The sequence below is a fragment of the Ascaphus truei genome, chromosome 1, assembly GCF_040206685.1.
Source record: "Ascaphus truei isolate aAscTru1 chromosome 1, aAscTru1.hap1, whole genome shotgun sequence".
NCBI classification, from domain to species: domain Eukaryota; kingdom Metazoa; phylum Chordata; class Amphibia; order Anura; family Ascaphidae; genus Ascaphus; species Ascaphus truei.
In genome coordinates, this window is record NC_134483.1 from 99,455,237 (window position 1) to 99,476,460 (window position 21,224).

Genomic DNA, 21,224 nt, shown 5'->3' on the forward strand with positions numbered 1-21,224 from the left:
AGCACAATCGTAACACTCTAAGGCCAATGTTGTGGAATATCATAACCATTATCGTTTTTTTTTATTATTGTTGCAAATTGTATTTAGAAATGATATTAAAGTGTGTTGACACGTTTGTACTGAGAGAAGAAGGTTACCTACTAAATGATGCATATAATTGGATAAAGAAAAAATTCTGATTATTTATACTTGATAAGTGTATTATATATACATTTACATAATTGGAATTGTTATTGTTCTGTGTATATATAAATTAATGATCTTGATATAGGTATTCACAAAGGAAAAATAATGTGAATACATTTTTGTATATTTTTACATTTGACTTTTTTTAAAACTTAAATCTTTAATTAAGTTTCAATGTAACAAACAGAGTCTACAATATTTCTTATTTGTGAGTATTTAACAAATATAATCAAAAGAAAAACATGACTTACATAACTAGGGGAGAGGGAGATGAGGGTGGGTTGTATATGGTATTCTCTTGCATATCTTAGGCCGCGCTTATAGTGCCGTCGATGGCGACGTGACGGGTGATGCCGTCGCCACAGGCGAAAGTTAAATTTCGCTGGGCGGCAGCGTCACGGGTTTCCTGGCATCTGATAAATTCAAGGGCTGTCATATGAGGCGACAGCCCTTGAAAAATCTAATTTTGCCGGCTACCAGGTTTCGCGACTGCTCCGTCGCTCCATCGCATTGTCGCCGTCGCGCTTACTATAAGCACATGCGGTGGCGGTAATGCATTTGTTTTCGGGCGACGTCACGTCGCCGGCACTTTAAGCGCGGCCTTAGATCTTCGTCACATACTTATGGGGTCCTATTCCCTGTGCGGTACCACCTCAATCCTCCATCAGCAAGGCCAAAATCTTCTTGTTTTAATTTACCATCTTACTTCTTGGCACTCCCCACATCCGTCAAGGGAGAATGCACCCATCTCTATCACAGCGAAATTGTGGCTATACTTACCCCCAGAATATCTGATTGGGCTAGAAACGGTAATCGTACTTTTAGAAATGTAGTGCCAGTGTCATTGACTAAACTTGTCAATTTTTCCATCTGGCAGACAAACCAAATTCTGTTTTGAATCATAGGAATGGTTGGAATTTCTTTTTGCTTCCATAAAGCTGCAATCTCGCATCGTGTTGCTGTTGCAAAATGTGCAATTAATTTGCTTTCAACCCTGGATAAACCTTCTGTCTTTCTATTGAAGAGAAATAACCAGGGGTCTAACGGAATAGTGAGGTCTTCATTTATAAGTCACTTATGTATTTTTATGTTTCACATACAGTACTGTTTATTACATACACACATATATATATGAGAACAAATATAGTAGCGCCAAAGTATTGATTATAAAAAACCCTAATGGTGACTAAAGTCTAATAGTGAACTAAACGGTGTTAAATATAGGAAGTATAAATATATCTATAGTACACAATCAATATTAAGAAAAATACATGACACAATAAACTTTTTCTTCGCTATACTGTACATCTTTTTACTCTTTCCCTTTTCCTATGGGATACTGTTCTTATGTTATGTTTCCGTGTGCTGTATACTAGAGGCTATTATCTCTAGGTATATTTTCTTCTTTTAAATCACCGTTTTATTTAGTTTTCAAATTGAGTTTCTGCATTATATATATATAATCTATCTCACATAGTATCCACACACACTTTTAGTTATGCTACTAACTCTCACATTTCCACACCCACACCATTTATATCCGCTCCCACTCCACACACACCTTTTGTAAAGCACTGTATATACTGTGGGCTCTCCATTCATGTTAATTCACACTGATACACATACACACTCTTTCATCACTTGCTTTCAGGAACCTTTTGACACCTCCAGCCATATAACACATCCACACCGGGGGAAGGACCAGCACAGATAACATTCCAATAGACACTGTTTATAGTATAGCTTTTGCTTGCTTCATTCATTGTAACATCGCTGGAAGAAGAGATCAGTGTATCTCGAAAGCTCGCACAAATAAAAGCATTTCGTTAGCCACAGAACGGTATCATCTATTTATTTTTTGATTTTATATATATATATATATATATATATATATATATATATATATATATATATATATATATACACATTACATAAAAAGTAAATCCCTGTATGGATGATGACATACACTTCTTTGAGATATATATGGATTACTCACAATCACTAATTTATCATAATTCTTCTATAATAATTATTAAAGTAAATTTAGAAATGTATCTAAATGTATTATTAATATTACGTATCACTTTATATTTAAATATTTGTATTTTCCTGCAACTCACTGAATGGAATCTTTTCTCTCTCAACTATTGTATGATTATATTGACCAATCAGAATAGAGCATGTGGTTTAAATATGTAGCATTTAGTCTCTAAGCCTAGCTCTGCCGAAACACCATTGTTGTGCGAAAAGCGTAGTGTATTCTGGGGTTGTACATATGTCACTTCTGGCTCTCCGATCATGTCATACATGGAGTACAGAAATGTATATGAATCCAGCTTATTTAAATAAAAATGTGAGTTGTATTGATAGTATACAAAAGCACCCATATTTCCAGCTTCACATATAATAGTGTGATTATTTTAAATTGGCCTCCATGTAGGACTGCATCTATTAAGGGTTGCTAAAAGTTCAAGCTGCCAAGTAGCAGACTTCTTAAGGTGTGTATACCATTACACAGAAAATATGGTTTTAAATATAACATTTGCCACAATTATGTTAAAAGTCACACTGTACTTTTGCAAAAATGTATTTTCCAGAACACATCTTCTGGAGCCTTATCACACCACTGAGCTGCAACGAAACAGCTTAAGTAAAAGGTCTCTAATATATGAGAATAATATACAGTAAGGAAGGACAGCTTTAGTCTGACAAAGGATCCATACCATTATTAAATATGATGGTAGCCATAAGGCTTATTATAGAAACAAAAAGATGGAGCATGGCCTGTACAGCCATTAAGTTAATCTACCCCAAAATCTTAATACAATACTTGTGTAGTGTAAAACAATCAATTCCAGCAAACTAAAGCCTATGGAAGCCTGGATTTGACAATGAGGTTAGTCAAACTGTACTATTAGATTCTATTGCATTATTGCCTGAAGCAGGAAGAGAATCATTTCTCACAAGCCATAAACATAATTTGATAGCACTTGAACTCACACTTCAGAGTTTCCAAGTAACTAAAGTGATGTGAAATAAAGGTATATGAATGATTCTTGATACAGATTGTTGTAACAAAAATGTAAACCCTTTTTCAAAATGTAAACATACAACTCAAATAAATTGACAATGTGTACATTTATAGCTCTATACCCTTATTATTCACTTTCACAAACTATGACTCCATTTTTGTCTCCATAGAGCAGCGGTGCGCAAACTGGGGGGCGTGCCACCTGGGGAGGCAGGGGGGGCACGGGGGCAGTTGCAGAGGCCCAGCGCTCTTCCCTCAGGCATTTAAATTAAATGCCAGTGGATCGCGTGAGGCGTCTGCAACTAACTTACTGGGATTCTGAAGAGCTGCAGGGATGCGTTGCCATGGCAATGCGGTGTCAAATGACGCTGTGGTGCCAGGCGGAATGACATCACACGTTCATCTCCATGGCAACAGGGTCACGTGACCCCGCAGCGTCATTTGACGCTGCCGAGCAAGGTGAGGGGGCGCGTGAACAAGGGGGAGCAGGCAGGGGGCGCATATGAAAAAAGATTGCACTCCCCTGCCATAGAGAATGACTTGCTGAAGAAATTTTTTTTTGTTATGGTTTTTAAAACATTTTAAAGGAAAACTTGTAACAAACTATATTTCCAGCAACGAATAGAAGGAAAAGAGATCCCTATCAAGGAGTCCCTTTATCTTGCACTGAAAGCACATAAATCAAATATTGATATATAATATATCTTACAAATACAAATATTTGATAGAGAGTATAATTGTGTATATATTTATCTCTCTTATGTACCACTAATCCAAAATAATAACAGTTTTATTAGTATCAGACATCGGCGCAAAAAGTGAATTATATACAGTATACAGTGATTTAAAACTCCATTCAAGAGGCTGTATTGGCTTATATGCCTAAATTAGTAACCACCTAAATTGGTGTATTCTTTGCTATGGACATCAATTGACTGTATATCATAAAGATTTCCCACAGTGTGACAATACTGCCTACTCCTCATAGGTAATTGTAATTGTCAATGATTAATCACTATCATAATGATGATATTAATGTCAAATAGCTAAGGATTATTGTAAAGTAACCTATAACAGGCATATGTACAATCAGGTATATTATCCACTCAATGATATTTTATTCACACACAGATAACTTTTGGTGGACAAAAAAAAGAAGTGATAATGAAATGGGAAAAACTATAAGGTTCATTGGAACTTTTAACACCCAATGGGGAGCAATAAGAGAAACCCTAACGAAACACTGGCATATATTAATGGATGCCGAAGACTTACGTGATGTCCTTAAGCCATTTCCCAGTATGACAAGCAGACGAGGCCATAACCTTAAAAATCGGTTACTGCGTAGTCACTTTTCCATGAATACAGGGAAAGCATGGCTTGGATCTCAACCCCATGGGTGTTACCAGTGTGGCCGATGTAAGGCCTGTTAAGTTATAACGAAAACAAAAGAATTCACAGACTCTAATGGTCAAGTAAGGTTTGAAATTAAGGACTTTATAAACTGCCATACCACTAGAGTTATCTATCTGATTATGTGCTCATGTAAAAAGCAGTACATAGGTAAGACTCATCGACCTTTTAAAACCAGAGTACTGAAACATTTGGGATCGATACGTAACCAGAGGGATACTACAGTGACTGGACACGTCCTACAAGATCATCAGGTAATGATAAGATCTTAAAGTTTACAGGCATCGAACACGTCCCATGGGGAATTAGGAAAGGGGAATGGGGCCGACGACTTCTCCAAAAAGAATGCCGGTGGATACATACATTACATACACTGGCACCTATGGGATTGAACGAAGGGTTCATTTTCACTCCTTTCCTATAACAATCCAGCTATGTTAAGATAATGATGTCTGTAATTATGGCCAGTGAATGGAGACTAATCACGGTTGCTTACTTACCTTCTATATATATATACACACTTTATTTATTTGACTTTGTAGAATAGTTAATATAGGTTAAGTAGTGGGCCGCATTGACTTATAGAGGCGGTCCAAATTAGAATAGATCACTCCTACATCACTGACCACAAATTAATAATGTTTTGATAAAGTTTTAAATGTATCTAATATGAATGGACCGTATTGACTGATAGAGGCGGTCTGATTTATTATAATTTTTCACTCCTACATCACTATCACTTTATTATCTCCATACATTGGCTATTCCAAATATATATATATATATATATATATATAATCAAAAAATAAATAGATGATACCGTTCTGTGGCTAACGAAATGCTTTTATTTGTGCGAGCTTTCGAGATACACTGATCTCTTCTTCCGGCGATGTTACAATGAATGAAGCAAAAGGTTACTTAAAAAACAGTGTCTCTTGGAATGTTATCTGTGCTGTTCCTTCCCCCGGTGTGGATGAGATTTATGGCTAGAGGTGTCATAAGGTAATGAAAGCAAGTGAGGAAAGAGTGTGTATGTGTATCAGTGTGAATAAAAATGAATGGGGAGCCCACAGTATATACAGTGCTTTACACAAGGTGTGTGTGGAGTGGGAGTGGATATAAATGGTGTGGGTGGGTGTGGAAATGTGAGAGTTTGTAGCACAACTAAAAGTGTGCGTGGATACTTAGTGGTCCCTATTGGTGTATAGGGATGGAAAAACAAGGAGTATTAGTATGTGTGAGAGACAGCTGTGTGTGCATACATAGAGCACAGTGTGTACAGACATGGCCTTTAGCGCTCATGGGACGAGAGTTCACTAGTGTCAGTAATGACTCATAAAATTTCGATCTCTGTTTAGGCCACTGCTAAGTGTCCCGAACAGTTGCATAAATTTGTACTCATGCAACCGGCTCTCTTTCGGGGTTTTAAGATTACCTTTGTGTATGGCAACCCTCAGATCGTTCATCTTATTGCCAGAGTCAGAGAAATGTTCGCCAACAGGACTGTCTCTTGTACCGCGTGTGATGCTGTGGCGATGCAGGTTCATTCTCTTGTTTAGCCCCTGCCCTGTCTCACCTATGTAGTAGCAGCCCCCTGGGCATTTCATGCACATGATGAGGTACACGACATTGCTGGAAGAACAGGTGAACCTTCCTCTGATTTTGTATTCCCGATTCCTGTGTGGTATTTGTATTGTGTCTGCTGTGTAGAGCATTGCGCAGGTTTTGCACCTTGGGTCCTGGCATGGTTTTGTCCCGCATTCAGTTGTACTGCTGAATACTTTACTCCTCACCATAATATTCTTGAGATTATGGGGTTGTCTGTATGATAATAAGGGTGATTCAGGGAAGACCTGTTGCAGTCTTGTATCTTCCTGGAGGATGGGTTGTAGTTTCCTGGCGATCTTGCGTAGGGCTCCTAGGTGTGGGTTATATGTGACCACCAAAGGTACCCTGTCGCTTGTCACCTTCTGTTTGTATTCAAGAAGATCACTTCTTGGTATTCTGGTGGCTTTGTGAATTTGCTGGTCTACAATTCTGTGGTTATATCCACGGTTTATAAAGTCTGATCGCAAGGCTTTAATCCGCTGGTCTCTGTCTGCTGTGTCGGAGCATATCCGGTTGTATCGTATGGATTGACTGTAGATGGTTGCTTGTTTGGTGTGTGTCGGGTGGAAGCTGTTGTCCCTCAAATAGCTGGCTCTGTCTGTAGGTTTGCGGTATACAGAGGTCTGTAGTTGGTTCATGGTACATTTCCTAGACACCACCATTACTATAAAGAACAACCAACTACAGACCTCTGTATACCGCAAACCTACAGGCAGAGCCAGCTATTTGAGGGACAACAGCTTCCACCCGACACACACCAAAAATGCAACCATCTACAGTCAAGCCATACGATACAACCGGATATGCTCCGACACAGCAGACAGAGACCAGCGGATTAAAGCCTTGCGATCAGACTTTATAAACCGTGGATATAACCACAGAATTGTAGACCAGCAAATTCACAAAGCCACCAGAATACCAAGAAGTGATCTCCTTGAATACAAACAGAAGGAGACAAGCGACAGGGTACCTTTGGTGGTCACATATAACCCACACCTAGGAGCCCTACGAAGATCGCCAGGAAACTACAACCCATCCTCCAGGAAGATACAAGACTGCAACAGGTCTTCCCTGAATCACCCTTATTATCATACAGATAACCCCATAATCTCAAGAATATTATGGTGAGGAGTAAAGTATTCAGCAGTACAACTGAATGCGGGACAAAACCATGCCAGGACCCAAGATGCAAAACCTGCGCAATGCTCTACACAGCGGACACAATACAAATACCACACAGGAATCGGGAATACAAAATCAGAGGAAGGTTCACCTGTTCTTCCAGCAATGTCGTGTACCTCATCATGTGCATGAAATGCCCAGGGGGCTGCTACTACATAGGTGAGACAGGGCAGGGGCTAAACAAGAGAATGAACCTGCATCGCCACAGCATCACACGCGGTACAAGAGACAGTCCTGTTGGCGAACATTTCTCTGACTCTGGCCATAAGATGAACGATCTGAGGGTTGCCATACTCAAAGGTAATCTTAAAACCCCGAAAGAGAGACGGTTGCATGAATACAAATTTATGCAACTGTTCGGGACACTTAGCAGTGGCCTAAACAGAGATCGAAATTTTATGAGTCATTATTGACACGAGTGAACTCTCGTCCCATGAGCGCTAAAGGCCATGTCTGTACACACTGTGCTATATGTATGCACACACAGCTGTCTCTCACACATACTAATACTCCTTGTTTTTCCATCCCTATACACCAATAGGGACCACTAAGTATCCACACACACTTTTAGTTGTGCTACAAACTCTCACATTTCCACACCCACCCACACCATTTATATCCACTCCCACTCCACACACACCTTGTGTAAAGCACTGTACACTGGCGACACACTTTATTCGAGCTCGGCTAGTCCCACGAATTCAGGTATACCCGGGTGTATTGAGGTTTATGACTGTTTTCTGCCCGAGTGCATTGGGTTATTTTCCAGGCAGGGATTGAAGCATTTTATTCCCGCTGGCTGCAATACTGCACAGTATATATATATATATATACTGCATTACAATTCATGAATTTATGCCATCTGGTAGACACGCGAAGCATTGCAGCCTATTAAATCCTAATCATTATCATTTAACAGATCAGCCGCCCGTCAGCCAGGCATGAACCCAGGCTGGGAAGGCAAACACAACGGGGCTTGTCAGAGGTGAGGAGCGGCGCATTCCAGGTATCTGCCAGGTACATACTTGGTATTTGCTCGAATAAAGTGTGTCGGTGCAGTATATACTGTGGGCTCCCCATTCATTTTTATTCACACTGATACACATACACACTCTTTCCTCACTTGCTTTCATTACCTTTTGACACCTCTAGCCATAAATCTCATCCACACCGGGGGAAGGAACAGCACAGATAACATTCCAAGAGACACTGTTTTTTAAGTAACCTTTTGCTTCATTCATTGTAACATCGCCGGAAGAAGAGATCAGTGTATCTCGAAAGCTCGCACAAATAAAAGCATTTCGTTAGCCACAGAACGGTATCATCTATTTATTTTTTGATTATTGAAGCTCGGCTAAAACGGTACTGATACCTCTACATATGTGTATATATATATATATATATATATATATATATATATATATATATATATATATATATATAGGCGTGGCTATACTCCGGCCGCCATTTGCTCACGAACACTACTACTGTGTGACTGTAGAATTTTGGCTCCCGTGTGCGGCTCTCCCGGACTATTATCTATCACATTGGAGGCGTTTGTGTCCTGGAGGGACCCTTCCTAGTGAACACCAAAGGTGAAGGACCCCTTTTCCGGTTCCGGTTCCACGGAGGATACACACGTGACGACGCCATTGACTGCGGACGCATGCTGGTGATCGAGCTGCTTGGCACATGAGAGCCTATCTCATACACGCTTATATTTGCTGTATCTCTGTGAGTGGGCATTTGTAAGATTTTATGTTCATTTAATACAATTTTATTGTGGTAATGCACTAGGTGTGCGCCTTTTTTTTCTCTTTCCTTTTTTATATATATATATATATATATATATATATATATATATATATATATATATATATATATATATATATAATTTTTTTTTTTTTTTTTTGAAGATTATTTAAAAATTATCTCAAGAATATATTTCTAAAATATTTCCCAAAAGAATACACCCCAGAAATATATGCTGTATGTAATGCCTAAATGGTCTATTTCAGTGACACCTGAACAGATCAGATATATTGGTATGCTTAAATGTTACCCTATAATCAATAACATCTTAAAAGACTCTCTCTTAAAACAAATAATATGGCCGTCTGCTATTAGAGGCATCTATTATTATTCGAGGTATTGTGAAACTAGAGGCATTCTCGCTCGAATTCTGATATGAAGGGGTTAAATGTGCCTCCTAACAATGTCTCATACATATTGGCTACGGGATTAGCGGCGGTGGCGTCAAAAACGAGCAGCTGTTTGTTTATCATCCATCAGGTTGTATGATATCCTAAGTTTATCACAGACGATCGCAGACCAAGTATGCATAATAATCACGAGCAGTGTTCTTTCGGTCAGAGGCAGCGTTGATGCGCAATTGTTTTCAGCTTATACTAATACTGAGTGGCTGGCATGCCTCTGTGTACCCTCTGGGTTACTCATTCATAGGGTCTAATTTATAAATATGCTTATACTGCTATCTGCACCTGTATGAGATATGTTGCACTACTAGGCATACTGATTAGGAGCAATTCTTGATCTTATTTGTGTGTGAATAAAATATCATTGAGTGGATACTATACCTGATTGTACATATGCCTGTTATAGGTTACCTTAGAACAGGTAAAGGAGAATTGGAGCACTACTAAGACAGTGGAAAAAACTGCTGAAGAGTGGGTCCCATAATAAAAGCGTTTTAATGGATCAGTGCATAAGCTACAAAAACGAGCCCAAAGACCCCCACCCTATTGTTACTTTACAATAATACCTTAGCTATTTGACATTAATATCATCATTATGATATAGTGATTAATCATTGACAATTACAATTACCTATGAGGAGTAGGCAGTATTGTAACGCTCTGGGAAATCTTTATGATATACAGACAATTGATGTCAATAGCAAAGAATACACCAATTTAGGTGGTTACTAATTTAGGCATATAAGCCAATACAGCCTCTTGAATAGAGTTTTAAATCACTGTATATATAATTCACTTTTTGCGCCAATGTCTGATACTAATAAAACTGTCATTTTGTATTAGTGGTACATAAGAGAGATACATATATACGAAATTATACTCTCTTTCAAATATTTGTATTTGTAAGATACATTATATATCAATATTTGATTTATGTGCTTTGAGTGCATGATAAAGGGACTCCTTGGTAGGGATCTCTTTTGCTTCTATTCGTTGCTAGATGTTATACTTGTGTCCCTAGGTGAAGGTGAAAGAAAACGGCGCTAACTCTATTAGTGTACACTTATGATATACAGTGAATATTTTAACCCAATCAATTGATTATTAAACAGTGATATTGTGCTCAAATAGCGTGATAGTATTAATATAAAGTTCAAACCCCCTGCTCAAACCCAGCTCGTGGGGACTGGTTTCACTAGTCCCACAAATCGTCACTCTCCAGTTGTAATCCAGGGGGAGCATGGAGGGAAAAAGAACATAAAACAAAAAAACAATCTAAGTGCAGACAATAAAAATCAAGTGTTATAAATTCTGTGTTCTTTCTTGGCTCATATGTGATGCCTACTTACTGTAAGTAAGTAGGCATCACATATGAGCCAAGAAAGAACACAGAATTTATAACACTTGATTTTTATTGTCTGCACTTAGATTGTTTTTTTGTTTTATGTTCTTTTTCCCTCCATGCTCCCCCTGGATTACAACTGGATAATTGTGTCCCTATGCACCTTAGTCAATTACATTAAAACCTAGGTATTAAGGTTGAGCAGTTCATCATATACATAGAAACTATATTTCCATCAAGTATTTGAATAGTTAAATTGTTAAAACTCTTACAAGTTTCAAAGTGTTATTTACAGGTACAAGTATTGTGTTTCCTTGTTTGATCTTACAACCTGTTCTGGAAAAAAAAACTACAGTACAGGCATACCCCGGTTTAAGGACACTCACTTTAAGTACACTCGCGAGTAAGTACATATCGCCTGATAGGCAAACAGCAGCTCGCACATGCGCCTGTCAGCACGTCCTGAACAGCAATACCGGCTCCCTACCTATACCGAAGCTGTGCGCACGCGGGGAGACTATAGAGCCTGTTACAAATGCGTTAGTTACATCAGTTATGCACGTATATGACGATTGCAGTACAGTACATGCATCGATAAGTGGAAAAAAGGTAGTGCTTCACTTTAAGTACATTTTCACTTTACATACATGCTCCGGTCCCATTGCGTACGTTAATGCGGGGTATGCCTGTATACTGTTTTTTAGTTGCTATTCTAGAGATGAGACTACCACATAATTCAGCACCTTTTCTTCTGCTAGGGCCTGGCATCTCTAATATGTATATGTACTGTATTCCCATGAGGGCTACAATTAACTTGACATCAGTTGTTTTCCTCAAGGGCGAGTGGTACTCTCAGGAAGTTGTTTCAAAATGGCAACAATGAGAAATGATGATTAATAATTGGAGTACGTGTACAGTAGTCATAGAAATGGTTTTATCTTATTTATGAGCAGAGAGGAGAGTGATGCAGTGCCCAATTTAGAACCTCCCCAACCAAATGTGTAAAAGGAATGCTTTAAACCTATCCAATGCTACAGGCTTTAGCAAGGAGATAAAAAAAAACGTGTGTGAAGATGCATTCAGTATGTACATGGTATCACCCCTTTTCATCCTCCTTTCATTCAATGTGCAATGGCAATAATAACAATAGCATGTGGTTTTTAAAGAGAATCTTTAAAAATTAAAAATAAACCTTCATCTACAGTACCTTTTCTTTACAATTGGCTTAGCTTTTGTGTGTGAAGGCACACAATAACAAACAAAGAGCCGTAAAAGTATTAACAAATACTTGCTGGTGTTCTGGAAATCAAATTAAAATATTGTACTGTGATTATAATACACTGGTCTTGGCTGAGTAATATAGCAGATATTAATAAAAAAATAAAAACGTAAGAAATACAATTAAAAAAATCACTAATGGTGGACCACACAAGAAAGGTTAAGAATTATACCACCATTACTATAAAGAGCAACCAACTACAGACTTCTGTATACCGCAAACACATAGACAGAGCCAGATATTTGAGGGACAACAGTTTCCACCAACACACACTAAGCATGTAACCATCTACAGTCAAGCCATATGATACAACCGGATATGCTCCGACACAGCAGGCAGAGGCCAGCGGATTACAGCCTTGAGATCGGATTTCATAAACCATGGATATAAACACAGAATTGTACACCAGCAAATCCACAAAGCCACCAAAATACCAAGAACTGATCTCCTTGAATACAGACAGAAAGAGACAAGTGACAGGGTACCTTTAGTGGTCACATATAACCCACAACTAGAAGCCCTATGCAAGATCACCAGGGAACTACAACCCATTCTCCAGGAAGATACAAGACTGCAACAGGTCTTCCCTGAAATATCCTTATTATTATACAGACAACCTCATAATCTCTAGAAAATGATGGTAAGGAGTAAAGTACTGTATTCAACAGTACAACTGAATGCGGGACAAGACCATGCCTGGACACAAGATGCAAAACCTGCGCAATGCTCCACACAGCGGGCCAATACAAATACCACACAAATACCACACAGGAATGTGGAGTACAAAATCAGAGGAAGGTTCACCCGTTCCTCCAGTAATGTCATGATGAGGTCATCATGTGCATGAAATGCCCAGGGTGCTGCTACTACATAGGTGAGATGGGACAGGGGCTAAACAAGAGAATGAATCTGCATCGCCACAGCATCACACGCGGAACAAGAGAAAGTCCTGTCGGCGAACATTTCTCTGACTCCGGCCATAGGATGAACAATCTGAAGGTGGCCATACTCAAAGGTAATCTTACACCGAAAGAGATGGTTGCATGAATACAAATTTATGCAACTATTCGGGACACTTAGCGGTGGCCTAAACCGAGACCACCGTTTCATGAGTCACTAATGATTCAAGAGAACTCTCTTCCCATGAGTGCTAAGAGCCATGTCTATAAATAATGCACTAAATTTATGCACACACAGCTGTCTCTTACACATACAAATACTCCATGTAATTCAATCCCTGCATACCAATAGGGACCACATAGTATATACACACACTTTTAGTAATGCAACACCCACTTACATTTCCACACCTACCCAAACCATTGATATACACTCCCACTCAACACACATCTTTTGTAAAGCGCTGTATACACTGTGGGCGCTTTATAAATGTATATTTACATACATACATACACACTCTTACATCACTAACATTCAGGGACTATTTAACACCTCAAGTCATAAATCGTATACTACACAGGGGGGAGAGATTATTTTCAGATCTCTCAGCATTATTGTGAAAGGATGTAAAGTTACCCCAATGCTTATGAACTGGAGCACAGCTGTTGCTTTTGCATATAATTATAATAGGGTAAATAACACGTGTTTATATTTCAGGTATCACCACATTATTTGACCTTGTATAATGGAGCATAGTGAATTTGACCTTAAGTGGCTGAAAATTGCAATTTAAATGAAATGTGGAGTGGGCCCATAAATATGCCTGCACAAATAATACTGCTGGTTTCTTGTCTAATAACATATTTCACAAACAGATGAGCTTGTTCACAGCTGATAAAATAAGAAATGTATTTTTTCCTGTGGGGGATCTCTCATTGCTTTATGTTTCTACTGTAAGGGATATTTTTTCCTAATAATGTTTTTAGATCAATGGACATTTTTTCATCTGAGGTTTACTTGCTTATTGTGACAAAAGGTACTCTAGTATATCATAAAAATAACTGAAAGTAATGGGGCATACACTAGGCATGGGATATTACATTTTTAGTTCATTCTCATAGTAAGGAACAGTTAAAAGCCATCAGAAACAGTTAATGCGTTTCTATGGTGCAGCTGTATTATTTTCATTAGATTAAATGTCATCAAATAAGATTGTCATCTTACCTGCTGTAGTTGATTCTTCTTCTGCTGCTGAAAAAGAGAAAATGGAGTTAAGTACTAGATCGTACAATGGAATATACACAAACCCTTCCCTTAATGATTCATTTTCAACTGATCAATAGCAGTAAAGATACATTTTAGCAAAGTGATGGCAAACTATTTAAGCTAATTTTGTATAATTTCAGATGATCTATAATGTATAATTAGTATATATTTTATGTCAAGTGTTCTCAAACAGTATGCAAAATATGTATCATGATTATCAGGGAATTTTAAAGAATTGTTGGAATTGGCGAAATGTGCCAAATCAATTTTTATTTACATTTTTTTAAAAATCACATCTTTAACAACCTGCAAAAAAAAAAATATATATATATATATATATATATATATATACTAAGCCTCCTACTAAAATGTAAAACTGTCAAGTTGCAGTACAATTTGTTTATAGCCCAAGGGTTTATCATGAATTTCTTGTGCTTGCACGATCATCATTTTGATATATATTTCTTCGGTTTAAGATCTGTATGCCACAACCATTCAAATGATGCATGCAATACCTCCAGCTCTAAAACAGTATTACTGCATCAAGATATTTACTATTTACAATAACAAAATAGACCATTTAATTTGTTATAGCGATAACCAGGGCTGCCAACAGGGGGGGAGAGCAGGGACAATTGTCCCGGGCCCAGAGGCTGCAGGGTGTCTGCCCGGCTGGTGCTAGAGTTGGGCTGGGCACAGCTCTTTGTCCGGCTGATGGTTGCCATCTTCCCCCGCCCAACCCCACTTCCTGCAGCAGGTCTCTCTCTGCTGCTGTTGTGGCCTCCTGTGTTGGCCCCGCACTGGAAGTTTGGCGGCTGGACTGCATGGCTCAGAAGGTGCCCACGCGTGTGGAGGGAATGTGATGTGCAGGGGGGAGGATGTGATGTGCACAGGGGGTGTGAGGGGGGGTTATGTGTAGATGTGTGTGTGATGTGCAGGGTTGTATTATGTGTGTGATGTGCAGGGGGAGTATTACTGCTGCGGCACAGTTTATTCGAGCATTTGCCCGTTCTGTGCCGCAGCAGTAGCCTGGCGCGCGCCCGAGAGTGACGGGCGCGCGCCGAAGCAGCGGAAGAGCGCCCTCCGATCGGGGCGCTCTCCCTACCGCTGCCGGGTCCGCCGGGTCCCCCGGAACCCCCTGCCGCTGTCCCGCGATCGCGGGACACCAGGGCTCCCTCGGGGAGCCCCTGGACGCGCGTGCAGGGGGCGCACGCTCCCGAAGACGCGTGACCGCGCGGCACGCCGAGGGGCGGCCACTAGCAAGCCGGGAAATCTCCCGGCTTGCGGATCTGGCCGCAGTGTAATAAACTGTGTCGCCAGTGTATGTGTATGGGAGAGGTGAGGTCAAAAGGGAGAGAGGTGGGGGCAATAGGGTGAAAGGGGTGGGATGTCTTGGTGGGACGTGTGAGAAGTTTATGGGAGAGATAAAGAGGGGTTTCGCATGGCCACCGACCCGGGTGCTGGTGGGTAGGGGGCGGGTGGTGGGGAGGGGATGGGGCCCAGTGGAAACTGTAGTCCTGGGCCCCAGGAAAGCGGTCTGTGACCCTGGGTGTAAGACAAATACTGGACTTACTGTATTTGTTATATTGTTTGCTAGAAATCAATCTGATATTAATAAATAACAACAGGATGTAAGTTTAGAAGACCACCATTTGAAGACATTTTGCTACCAAAAAGCCAAAATGACTTCAGAGGTAAAGCCTACATAGAACTAAAAGACTATCACAAGTTGTCAAATTATGTTAATACATAAATATGTAAAGCAGCAATTCTGGCTGTTTTTTTTTTTTTTTTTATAGAACCCTTTTTTTTTTTTTTTTTTCTTCAGGATGGACAACCACACTATTTTTACCTCTAGTGGTTTATATCTTGTGGGCATCGTGTGCCAATAGAAAGCTACAACATCATCTGTTGCACACATTTAAAACCCAGCACCAAACCAGGCAGTAACACCTGTAACAGTAAGTATCTTGAGAACCGTGTTGTCACTGGAGCTGAAATTAATGTGGATCGGCTACAAGGATCCCATGGTTTCCATCCTGTATAAAGAAAATGTGGTCAGAATTACGGGATGCCTGCTTTAATATGCACTATTTATTCATAAGAAATGGTGTCAAAATGCACATATCATATACCATGTGTAACCATGTCTGGTTTTGGCTACTAATCTACCCTCCCTAACACATGGGCCCTGGTATCAGTGCAGGCTGTGTTAGGCTCATTCCGGGGTTTCCCCTGCAGTGAGCAGCTCCCTTGAGTGACAGGGGGTGCGGGACAAGGCCTGTGTTCTGCCCAAACCTGGGCTCAGACCTTGAACCCTCCCCCAGGGTACTTAAGCGGCTGCACATGTAAATTTAGTCAGTTGTCTCTCCCCTGAGAGAGACTATCCAACGGAAGAGTGTGCGCAGGGCTCTGGCCACATCCACCCCCTCCCTTAGGGGAGTGGGAGTGAGGACTATACCTCCTAATCCACCGGGGAGTAGGTGGAAGAGTTAGGACCGACTCTTGGGGCCCATGCCTGGGGTTGAGTCCAGGGACCATCCTGTGGAGGGAACAAGAGAGTTGTACCAGTTGTATGCTGATACCCTGTTGGTAAAAGCATAAAGTTACAGTTGTTTTATATATTCCTGCCTGAGAGTATAATCTATTGGGAGTATCAGAGTGTTCTCTTGCAGGGATTGTCTCCGCCACTTCTGGAGCATGCAAGAGATGGAGGCGCTGAATCACCCAGAGAAGAGCTAAACATCACCCCAAAAGCCTGTCCTGTCTTCCCCATACCACCAGTGGAAAGCTCAGTGTGCTGTGAGCCAGCAGGTAATCAGCACTACACACCCTGTAATAGGCAAATCTCCCAGAGGGTGGGGGAAACCCTGTTGCAAATGTGTAGCCAGGTCCCCCGCTGTTTTGCTGCCCCCCCCCCCCCCCCTCGGGACACTCACCACGGCGGTAGGGAGGTCAGTAGCCGCTCGTGGGGAGGTGCGGGGGCATGTGCGCGCATAGCGCGGCTCTCTTGCAGGCGGCCGGTTGCCAGGAACGCGTGCGGAAGCGTTGTCAGGGCTCTGTCGGGTCCCGGTGCAGGGCGCCGCCATAGGGAATTGCGCACGCATGCGCAGAAGGGATTTCCCCGCGGGGACCGGCAGGGAAGTTCACGCATGCGCAGGACAAGCTCGGGAACCCTAACCTACCAGGGAAGGCTCTTGGAAGGGACTACAAGTCCCATGAGCCTCAGCAGCGCCCCATGTGACGCCAGGGAGCCAATAGGGCTTACGATCTCCCTGCAGAGAGATACGAGACGTCAGTTGGAGCTGGGGAGCAGAAGCAGAAGGGGAAGGAAGGGTGCAGGGAGCGAGTGAAGCTCCTGCACCGCGTAAGGTCCCCCATATCCCAGGTAGGCCCCAACTCCCCACTAGGTTAGTGGGTAATTGCTAAGGGACGGCCCAAGATAGGGACGCTGCCCTTAGTGAGTGTGTGTGTGCTGTCTTGTCAGGGTCACGGCAGTCAGTGCTGTGAGGTCTGGCAAGAAGGCACAGGGTTTGTGCAGCACGGTTGCTGCACGCACCCAGTAGTTTGCAGCGCGTGGCTGCGAGTGCTAGTTCTCAGTTAGAGTCAGGACCGGGAAGTGTCAGGGGAGCGGAGCAGGCTAGTATCCCCTTAGGTCCCAGATAGGTCCTCACTCCCCAGTTTGTGGTGCTACAGGGACAGGCCCTAGATTAGGGATCCTGTCACAGTAGCGCTAGTGTTCGATAGGGACACAGAGGACGCTGCGCTTCCCGAGAGAAAGCTTGGGCTCAAGTCTGTGCCCAGAGACAGAGACTATCTCCAGGGTGGGATCGCCCCTGGCGGACCCTGGGCATCGAACCACAGGATCAGACGGAGATCACCAAGCGGCAGATCCTTTGTGAAGTCTGTTGCAGGCCCGAGCACTGGAGTGCTCGGCAGGTAACGCTGATCTACACGTGCACCAAAAGGCCAAGTAGTTTCCTTAGTGACTGCGCAGTCACACATATCCGCTCTCTATAGAGTGCTGGACATTGTGTGGGGGATTACTGGACACGGGGTGGAATCACCCGGGGCAGGTGGGAGAGTTACACGTGTCAGCTTAGTTAGTGTCTCCTCTAGAGAGGGACACCTGTTATTCTATTGATGGTTATTGGTTCATATGCTCACCAGTAAAGGTATTTGGTTATTATACATACAGTGTATGTGGTTATTGTATGTGTCCTGCGAGGAACAATTCCTGCTCTGCTAGGAACCATCGCAGGTGGAGGCGCTGCACCGAGTACAAGGTTGCTCTTACTCTTAATATAATTGACCCAGGTTCCCCGTGGCGGAAGCTCAGCCCTCCTGTGAGCCAACAGGTAACGCACCACACCTGGTAACACTGTATGTTCTCCGCACCCACATTATATCTACGATTGGGTGCGGTGGAATACCCGTTACACATGTAACAAAAAATTATTATTAAGCATGATGCAAACTCTGTTGATATAGCAAATATGAATCATATTCCCCTGTTTCTGTGGTTTATCTTTAGTTTCTACTTGAAGGTAACTACAACTTGCAATTTGTAAGATGTAGTTGGTGACATAGCTGTGCCACTTTGCAAATGTGGAGCTTTCTCCACAGACCTTTATAATGCTTTCTTGTTCACTGAAAAATGTTAAACATTTACTGTACTGTAGGTATGAAAAAAATACACTTTACTATTCAGACAGAAAATAGATTTACCATTTAATGAGTTTGAGAATCTTACTTTCTACATAAGTCACTAACTAGTAACAAGAAGCATTCTCAATAAATCCAGACTATTGAAAATTAGAACAGAACCATACACTCACAGTTACTACTGTACAACACAAAATGTATACAATAAAGAGGTTTACTGGATATGCACTTCTTTATCCCAGGCTGTGCTGAAAGGCTGTGTAATACAACAGGGTTAGGCTTACAGAGGGCTCCATGTTAAAATGGATGAGAAGTAAATATTAACATACTATGTCATTTGCATGTCATTGCCCAGAATCACTGGATGCACTAGAAGCACTGTTTGCTAAGCGATAATGGGGAAATACAGGGTTGCAGACCATCTGAAACATAAAAATACCACTTGTGGTGTATTGGTATCTACTGTACATTGTATGGTAGAGGTTTATTGTCACTTTTTTTTAAACCACCATAACTTTTTTAATGTCTGGTTACCATGAAAAGATTATTCGAGTAAAAAAATTATATTAAAATATATAATTTAACCATGATAAACAGTATTCTTGTTTTTCCATATCTATATTTTTTCAGTCAGCAAGTGGGACCAAAATTGATCAATAGTCAACAGTGGCTATACTTATGCATAAACAAGTGATTGAGATGTGTGCATACTGTATATTAAAACAAATGCATGCATTACTATAATCTTTTTTTTTTTACATTGTTTATTCTAAAGCTTTAAATTAAATTAAAGAATTGTATTTGTTTTAATCGAGCAACAAGAACAGTAGGTTGTTTATCATTTTAATGCAGTGTTCTGTATTTGACACATATCAAGAGCCACAACCTAGAGCAGGGGAGTGCAAACTTGTGTTGCTGCCCCCCTGACGTGTCTCCCCCAGTGCTCGCAACCCCCCCTTACTTAATGCGGCGTCACATGACCCGCGGCGTCTTTTGATGCCGCGTTGTCATTGAGACAAGTCCTGAAGTTGGCAGAATCAAGGTAAATTGAGAGTTGCAGAGGCCTCACGCGATCCCCTGGCATTTAATTTTAATGCCTTGAAGAAGAGTGCAGGCCTCTGCACCAACCGCGCTCCCCAGAAAAATCTCCCGCCCCTACTCGGGGGTGCGCCCCCAGTTTGTGCACCCCTGACCTAGAGCATTGCTCCACAAATCGGTTCCAATTGTTTCATTTTAATTTTGAATCAAGGTTGTATCATGATGTTTTTGTTTTCCTATCCTTTATTATATTATAAAGTAAAATAGTACATAATGTAATATAACATTGTTTTACTTTTTTTTAATTAAAAATTATGTAACTGTGTTTCCCCCATCTGGTGGGAGATGTAGCCGTTACGGATCGTGTGGTGCATGATACCTGCTGGTAACAAGAGGGCTGAGTTGTCCGCTGGTGGTAGTGGGAACACAGCACTAGGCTTCTGGGGTTCATACCCCACATATCTCATTAGCAGTGCAGCTCCTCCATCTGACGTAGGCTCCAGGAACTGAAGGGGATCTCCCATGGTAGAACTATTACCTCTCCCCTCTCCCCTCCTCCCCCCAGTAAGGTCGCACACCAGGCAGGAGGTATATGCAAACAGGAACTGTTTATTACTCTTCTGTACAGTACAGGAACAAAGGCAGACTTCTGTCCGATACAGTCTCACATCTCCCACTGAAGGATGTTCCCTGGACCGCCACTACAGGCCATGGGCATCCGCAGCCATCCTAGCCTCCCTAGCAGAGACAGAGGTATGGTCCACACTCTTCCTAGAAGGGAATTGGACTGGAGAAGGCCCAATAATCTGCCTCTCTAATGTGTGACCTGCTTTCCTCAAGTTGGGAAAGGCAATGCTAAACTTGGGCGGCACCTGCCCTTAAGTACAGCGAGGAGGAGGTCTAACTCATGATTGGTCATGGCCAGGCCTGATGTCATTGCCTCCCGCTGTCACTTAAGTGCAGTACAATGGAGGGTGAAAACCCCATATCAACTACTGGCAACCTGATTATACCAGGGTTTACTGCCAGCCCAAGGGCAGAATAGTCGCCATCAGGTGACCTGGCTACATAGTATAATGTAATAGGGTATAGTATATA

The 21,224-nt window shown here is 41.5% G+C and overlaps 1 protein-coding gene across 9 annotated transcripts in view; it reads right to left on the reverse strand.

Annotated features, from left to right (window-relative positions):
• Positions 1-21,224, reverse strand: part of EDIL3 (EGF like repeats and discoidin domains 3) — a 647,511-nt gene that overhangs the window by 382,282 nt on the left and 244,005 nt on the right. For 4 of the 9 annotated variants that reach the window (XM_075592658.1, XM_075592665.1, XM_075592638.1 and 1 more), the window contains exon 3: positions 14,382-14,408. The exons of 1 other annotated variant lie outside the window; for it this stretch is intronic. In XM_075592658.1, the coding sequence (XP_075448773.1) occupies positions 14,382-14,408 (27 nt within the window). The remainder of the gene's footprint in view (positions 1-14,381; positions 14,409-21,224) is intronic. 4 more of the 9 variants (XM_075592685.1, XM_075592675.1, XM_075592647.1 and 1 more) reach the window with 1 other exon arrangement.